Here is an 8,574-nt window from a genome sequence, read left to right as displayed (position 1 = left end):
AGACATCCAAGAAACAACCCGTGGTGGCAAATGGTGTCACGTTCCTGGTGCAACCAACCCGGCTGATTTAGTTTCCCGCGATATGACAGTGGAGCAGTTAGGGAATATCAGTGAATGGAGACATGGACTACATTGGATGCAGGGGGAATTGGATGACTGGCCGAAACAGAACTGGATAACATCGACCACACACTCGCATGAAGAACTGGAACGCAAACACTCTGTCCTTACTATTCAAACCCCAACGCTACCCAACCCCTTAGTAGCCCGTTTTTCGTCCTATCTTAAAATGGTACGTACGACCGCGTATTGCCTGCGGTTTTTTTTCATAATGCTAGAGGCGGAAAACGAACAACCTCTACAGTATTATTGGTTCACGAATTGGAGCGAGCAAAAACGGTTCTGGTAAAGATCGTACAAAGGGAATGCTTCGATCAAGAATTGAAACAACTCAAGCAAGGCAAAAATGTTACCAAGCAGTCCAGTTTGAAGCTTTTGAATCCGTTTGTCGATTCTTCTGGCCTAATTCGAGTTGGTGGCCGGCTCAAACTGTCAGATGAGATTTACAGTACCCGGCACCCAATATTACTACCTGGATGTCATCACTTCACTCGCCTACTCCTAATGTCGTATCATCTTCAACTGCTTCATGGGGGAATCGCGCTCACGCTCGTAGTTGTTCGAAACGAATATTGGCCAATAAATGGGAAACGAGCTGTACGCAGCAAAATTCGTCGTTGCTATAATTGTGTTCGTGCCAATCCGCAACCAATAAACCAACCTATGGGACAGCTTCCGCATGCGCGAGTTACCCCTAGCCGCCCATTCTCTCGCACTGGTATTGATTATTGCGGCCCAGTGTATATTAAATCCACTAATCGTAAAACCGCTCCAGCGAAGGCCTATATAGCTCTGTTCGTGTGTTTCTGTACACATTGAACTTGTTGGTGATTTGTCCACGTCTGCCTTTATGTCTGCTTTAAGACGCTTCGTTGCTAGACGAGGTCGACCCGAACATCTTTTTTCGGATAATGCCACAAATTTTATAGGCGCAAAAAACGAGCTTCATGCCCTTTATAAAATGCTTACCAACCACACCGAAATAGACCGTATCGCTACCAGTCTCGCAACGGAGGGAATCACATGGCACATGATACCCCCACGTGCCCCAAATTTCGGTGGCCTCTGGGAGGCAGCCGTGAAGGTGGCCAAACGTCACCTCGTTCGTCAATTGGGCAACACCGTATTGTTCTACGAAGACTTGCTGACGATTCTAGCGCAGATAGAGAGCTGTATGAATTCCCGCCCGCTTGTTTCTCTATCGGAGGATCCCAACGATCTGCACGCCCTAACGCCGGGGCGTTTTCTTGTTGGTTCTTCTCTCCAAGCCATCTCTGATCCAGATTGGAGAGAGTACCGATAAATCGATTGAATCGATTCCAGTTCGTCCAGCAGAAAGTTCAGCACTTTTGGTACCGCTGGAGAAACGAGTACCTGAAAGAACTACAACGACAAGCTACCGTAAACCCAGAAAAAGTCAACCTTAAGGTTGGCCAGGTGGTGATCCTGCAAGACCAGCTTTTATCTCTAACGCGGTGGTCATTGGCTCGAGTTGAAGAAATTTTTCCTGAAAAAGACGACGTTTCACGAGTGGTGGTTCTGCGAACACCGTCCGGAACTTACAGGCGACCCGCCTACAAGGTGTGTCCGTTACCTGATACGTTCGACGAGGATGAAGAAGTCAGCGCAACCCTCAACCAAGCTGACGACATCATTTGTTCATCAAATTAGTTTAAAAGTCAATGAAATGTATTGAGTGAAATATTTTTAGAATTATAGAGAAATTGATAATTTCAGGTGGCCGGTCATGCTAGATTTAATTAATTTAAATTAGAATCCGTCTAAAAATTGATTGCGAACGCGCCCCAATCAAATTCATTGGTGGCAATACTACAAAGTAGATTTTTCCCACGCTCTTTAGCGCCAATCACCTTTGATAGTGGATTCATCTGTCTCTTCTATTCTACCTATCGATCAGACCGGTCACACATATCTCATCGTGGAATATATTGTTTCGGAGTAATAAAGTTTTTTCGATAAGCGATCGCGCTTTTACCAAAGTGAAATATTTTATCTAAACCGTCGTAAATACACCGTCCCACCCCAATTACATCCGTGATCATTCCCTGATGATTCAAATACCTTTCGAACAAGCTATAGATTGTTGAAATCGGACTATTATCAAAAGAGATATTTAACATTAAATGCGGATGAAAGATTTTTATCATTTCCCATTGCCAGAAATATGACCAAAAACATGTAATCTATTATTAACGCCAAAACGGCTTATTTTAGGTCAATAGTATCTTCGCAGAATTTAATGGAGGCAATATGCCCTTTCTTTTGGTATTGTGCTTTTGCTGATTAATCCCCCTAGGAGTAAGATATTTTCACAAATTTTCTTGTAAGTGATTATATCGAAATGATGCCTTCAGCAAATTTATAGCCTTTACTTTTGCGAATAACTTTACTGAAGACTTCAAATATCTATTTTGAATACTTTAAAAGTTATGGCTTGTTGTTTGTGGATTACTCTTTGTCGCCTATTTATTGTTCAATATAGCAATAATCCATTGAAATAAGCTAAACATTATTTCGATAAAACGAATTTTGTATTTCATTTTTCTATCTACTTCCGCTAGAAATAATCACTGAACACTTCCAAGTTGTCTGGAAGGAACTTGATAACTTATCAATGTAAAAATGTTCATTTGTGCGATCCTTCTGACTGCAATTTTTCTAACTTATAACCATCGGATCGATCTGAAACATATTGGAAAATGAAAAGCGAGACGGTTTTGGGGTTTAACACCATACAACCCCCCCCCCACCCTCCCACCACACCCAAAAAAAATATTGGATTGAAGTTGAAAATTTATTGATGCTGACTGATTTAATTCAATATTACAATTACAATTATCTGATTCGTACATTGATAACCTGTTGTTGTAAACATCATGAGGTCTTTTGATAAATTGTCGGAATGGGGTCCTGATATTGAAACGAAGTCAATTTTCACTCTTTTTATTAAAATAAACGATTCCCGGCTAACTACTCTTTCTCTGGGCAAACTAGGAGATAGAACGACAGATTGGCACTTACCTTCTCCAAAATGACCTCACAATGATCTTTTTCGGATCCGATTATGTAAAAAGACTAGTTTAACTGCATTTCACGGTTATTATTGAAAGATAATTTTTAAGTTAGATTAAATTCTATAAATTTTATCTTGCGCAATCATTACTTTACAAATTACAATTTATTCATTTTCGTTGGCTAGCATGGTGCGGCCGTTAGTTGGGTGGGCGCCTTGATGGGTAGAAACTACCGGATAGACTGTTCGTCCGGACAGAGCAGACAGGTCATGTTAGGGGTACTCACATACCTTACTGAGCGACTCGCCGGTCGCAACGGTGGTGGTGACGGGTCGTCGGCGTTCGGTGAGAGTTCACGATGGCCGGGTAGTGTGGGATAGCTGGATCGGACTACCACCGTAGTAGTGGTTGCTGATGTGACGACGAAGGGGGGGGGGCAGGATGCGGAGTCAGGCTTCTTAGTGTTGGGTCCAACGTGTCTTCTTTCACAACGGTATTCCACATCGATCGTAATGGCGAGATCGATGAGGTATAGTCACCCGCGTGGGGTGATCGATCGACGGGATGCGGGATCGTGTGTTGACGTACGATCAGGGCGTACTCGAGCGGACACTAGATTTACAGTGTGCACTAATAAGAGTGGTTTTTTTTAAGGGGGAAGCCGCACGACATATTTTAATTCGGGCATGCGTCTAGCTATAGGACCTCTAACTTTTCGACACGCTCACTGCCGGTCCTGATAGCAGCGCTTTTCTTCGTCCAAAGGACACCACTCCACGAACTTCCCGCCTCACTATATCACAACGGTGATTTTTAATGGCACACTTCACTTAAAATTTCGCCCGAATGTAGCTTTTTGGTTTAATCCTTAAACCGCGCTCGAGGGACCGCATTCCCGTCACACTAGTGTCGTACTTAATAAAAGAGACCTACCCACATCACTTCATCTCCTTTTATAGTCCTTGCTCTCTCTCCCATACCGGAACTCTCACTCTCATATCCCGAACGCAACGAAACCTGCCAACTATATTGATCGTGGCTCTACATCCCGTAGACGCAGAGTTTCGTATGTAGCCACCCTAATACTCAATTAGCGATTATTTTTAAATTGACGGTTATTATACCCTAGCTTTCAATGTTCTTTTGAGAGTGATTACTTCGCTATTTTTCCTATTTTTTTTTTGGCGCATGGTTTAGTATTATACCTAGCTAGATTTTAAAATTATAGGTTAGTAAATTCATTATACAATTCAAATATTTCGATCAAAGTTTGCCCCTTGATTCTGCTAAATTCAAATTTATATAATTATCACTTTCAAATAGATAAACAATATAAAACAAAACAAATTTTCATATTAATTTGGGTCGAGTTGGAGAAATTGAAACCCGTTGGTTACAATACTCCCCGGGCTGGGAGAAAAAAAATCGAAGATTTTTTTTGTCAAATGTTTATACTGGATTAATCGAATTATCTCTAAAAAGTCTTAGTACATCAATTATACAGCATACGGATAAATCTGAAGACTCAAAGAGGTTCTTAATCCGTTCAGATAAACCCTAAGCGAGACCTTGAGCTCGTCTATTCACACCTCCGCTTTCCTGCATTCGAAAAGAGTTAAAAAAGGAAGTGAAAATCTCTCGATATACGCATACAGGACCACGGGAGCACAACAAAATTGATAGCAATGTTTTGCTCTTATTTTCTATTTAAATCCAGTGTCGATAATCTGTAGATCTCATTCATTCGCCTTCATTTACTCTATCCCAATCATTCCACTATAGAGGCCTCTGGAGATTTTAATCACGTTCGCTCATATAACCCTCTCTCTACAGACACATATATCATTTCCACTGACCTAGCATTACTACTCCACTAACCTTATCTAATTACCTCCACATCTACTACTACCACTATTTATCCTAGTATTTGCGCGCATACTTTGAACTTCCTACCCGGGTAGATTTAATTATAATAACAGCTCCGCGTCCGGAGTAAGACTGTGTGCGAGGACGGCTTCTCGCCCAACCTTTGCTAGTAATGGTGGTTATCTGAGGTAACTCATTCCAATTAAATGAACCGACCCGCTCTTAGAGGCAGTTGAAACCTCATCTTCTAAAGTGGTGGACCCGATTTCTAAATTATAACTAGCTAATGGATTTTTTTTTTGGCCTGGCATCTGTCTGGCCACGATGAGTAATTTTAAAGAATTTCCGTGTTTATAGACACCCTCAACGATGGTTTAAAGATATGATCACTGGATCCTGATTGCAAAACCTACATACTACGAGGATGGGCTATGGAATAAACTGACTAAAAGCTATATATCTTTCTCTACATGTCCTTGTTTGACCTTTCAGATATCAACTTAAGTATAATAGGAGTAGTGAGACAAATTCAATCGGCAAGCAAGAATTTTATGGGTTTTCAACTGGTCAGCCCGGCTTAAGGTGAACTGCTGGCCAGATGCCCAAGGGCTTACCATCCATATCGACAAGGTCATACGAGGAAGTGCCAATCGTTGCCTTGACCTTACATGGCAAGTATTGGGACCCGTATTTAGCGTTGTAGCTATCTATGGCACTTGAAAGGCGCATATGTTTGCGGTAAATTAATTGACCAGTCTGAAAAGTTTTTGGAAACCTCTGATGTCGCAGATTGTACTGTTTCCGACAAGTGTCATTGGCTTTAACTAGATTGGCTTTTACTTGATCGTAAATATCACCGAAATGAGTCGATTTTTTTTCTTCGACCTGATCAGCGGAAAGGTGGTTTTGATGTCTAGATAAACGGTGATCAGTTCCAGTGATGAACATTTCATGTCCATGGGTTACGTAATATGGAGTAAAGTTACTGGAGCTGTGGACACTGGTATTGAGGACCGCCTCTATCTCCGCTAGTCGTGTATCCCAGAGGCGCTGGTCGTCGCGAGCATAGGTTCGAATACAAGCGTTCACGGTCCTATTAACCCGTTCCACCGGATTGGCTTGGGAGTGATAGCGTGAATTTAACCAATGGTGAATTCCAAATTTGTCTAACAGACTCTTGAACTCGCGAGATAGGAAGCTCGCCCCGTTATCGGTGATGATTACCTCGGGAGTGGAGTTTTTGTAAAACCATCCATTTTTCAAGTGTGAGCATAGAGCGGAGCTCTCAATGCGTCTCATGGGTTGTAGTAGAATCCATTTACTGAATAGGTCCAACACCACTAGCAGGTACTGGTTACCTTTTTTGCTCCGGGGGAGAGGGCCGACAAAGTCCGCGAAGATGATCTGCCAAGGATGATCAGATATTCGCATTTCTCCCATCGGTGGAGTAACAGGAGTGGATGGTCCCTTCACTTCCTTGCAAGTCGCACAATTTTGTACGTATTGCTTGATTTCTTTGGCCATTTTTGGCCAATAAAACCGCTGTCGGATTCGAGCCAGAGTTTTATCGTAACCCAGGTGCATGGCTTCGTTGTGATTAGCCTTCAAAATATCTAGACGACCTTCGGAGGGCGGAATCAGCTTCCACTCATATCGTTTATCAGACAGAGTGTTTCCAGCGGATACAAATTTATAAATTTGACCATACGACACGCGGAAATCTACGTAATTGTCGGGATTTTGGAGAACTTGCTGTCGTAACGAGGTATACCATGAAGAGTCAGTGGTATTTGAAATCGAAGCTACACTCCGTGACAATGCATCCGCCACCACATTTTCTTTCCCCTTGCGATGAATGATTATCAGGTCGTATTGCTGCAATTTCAAACTCCACCGACTGCAACGTGATCCTACTTTCCAGGAAGTGGTTAGTATATGAGTTAGCGCCGATGAGTCGGTCACTAAGGTAAAGTGACTGCACTCTATATATCCGCGGAATTCCTCTATGGCCAATAAGGCAGCCAAGGCTTCTTTTTCCGCAGGGTGGTAGTTCCGCTGGGGAGTCGTCAATTTGTGGGAATAATACGATATAACATGCTCCCTCCCATTTTGAGTTTGTGTTAGTACGGCGGCCACGGCTACGTCCGAAGCGTCTGTTTGGATTACAAACTCCTGACTGAAGTCAGGGCTACTCAATACCGGGGCAGTGATCAGCCGTTCCTTGATCGTGTTGAACGCCTTTTCGGCAACGTCGGACCACTGTACTACTTTACTTTTAGTTTTGAGCAATTCTGTTAGTGGTGCTACTATACCACTAAAATCGGGAAGGAAACGTCAGTAGTAATTTGCCATTCCAATAAACCTCCGTAGCTTAGTAATGGTTACCGGTCGCTCGTACTCCACAATTGGGCGTACTTTTTCTGGATTAGGACGTAGTCCCGTAGTGGATAGAATATACCCTAAAAATGGTAATTCTGTAACTCCAAACTTCGACTTTTCCAAGTTAATAGCCAAATTGGCTTGACTCAGACGCCGAGAGACCTCCAAAAGTATCCCAACGTGTTCCTCAAACGTTTCCGTTACTATGACTATGTCATCTAAGTATACGAAAACGTTTGGTTCCAACTCCCCGAATCCCAACACCCGATCCATCAACCGAGATAGCGTTGCTGGACTGTTAGTTAGTCCAAACGGGAGACGGGTGAACCGAAACAGCCCTTTACCCTGAACGCAGAAGGACGTATATTTACGTGACCGTACTTCCAACGGAATTTGAAGAAATGCCTCAGACAAGTCTATTGTTGTGAGATATTTCGCCCGCGGAAGTTGACCAAGTATTCGTCCTGGGTGAGGTAAAGGGTAGGAATCACGCACGGTCCTCTCATTAATCTTTCGGGCGTCCAAACAAAGTCGAACTTTTCCACTGGGTTTTATCACGGGCACCACATTCAAGGCCCAATCGGAATTGGTGCGCTCTATGATACCTAAACTTAACATGCGTTCTAGTTCTTGGGAGACTAATCCCTGCACCTTTGGAGACATCACATACGGAAATTGTCGTACGGCTGGCTTATCTCTCCATTCTGGTTTCAACTCTATATAGTGCGATATTAAAGGGGTGGCGGGAATCTTACCTGATTCCGCGACTTTGAATGTTTTCTGGATATGTTCAATTTTCAACAGCTCCTCTGGAGTCAAAGTTGAATTAGGGGGCAGTTTTGTGGATTCCAACTCTTCCGCGAATGCGGTGTATTCAATTTTAGGTATAATATTGAATTTATTCCAAAAGTTCATTCCACATAAACAGTTTACAGCAAGCTGAGGGACGACTAGAGTCCTGACGATCTTAGTTTGTCCATCCACCGTAAACGGAATGAACAGCTGTCCTTTGATATCTAAGACCTCTCCGCTAGCTGTTTTCAAAATTATAGGATTATCCAGAGGTCGTAGCTTAACCTTAATTTTATTAAAAATAGATGCATTTATCATTGTTGATTGGCTACCACTGTCCAGTAAAGCCAGAGTGGGTATGCCGTAAATGTTCAGTTGGATG

At 42.7% G+C, this 8,574-nt stretch overlaps 1 protein-coding gene across 1 annotated transcript; it reads left to right on the top strand.

The window, feature by feature from the left end:
- Positions 1-1,081: 1,081 nt before the first annotated feature.
- LOC131695359 (uncharacterized) lies at positions 1,082-1,791 on the top strand. Its single transcript, XM_058983817.1, has 2 exons — positions 1,082-1,369; positions 1,444-1,791. The coding sequence occupies exons 1-2, from the start codon at positions 1,082-1,084 to the stop codon at positions 1,789-1,791; spliced, it is 636 nt and encodes a 211-aa protein (XP_058839800.1).
- The last annotated feature ends 6,783 nt before the right edge of the window (positions 1,792-8,574 follow it).

The sequence above is a fragment of the Topomyia yanbarensis genome, unplaced genomic scaffold (genome assembly GCF_030247195.1).
Source record: "Topomyia yanbarensis strain Yona2022 unplaced genomic scaffold, ASM3024719v1 HiC_scaffold_39, whole genome shotgun sequence".
Lineage (NCBI taxonomy): Eukaryota > Metazoa > Arthropoda > Insecta > Diptera > Culicidae > Topomyia > Topomyia yanbarensis.
The sequence above is the reverse complement of the archived record's forward strand: the minus strand, read 5'-3'. Positions and strand labels throughout refer to the sequence as shown.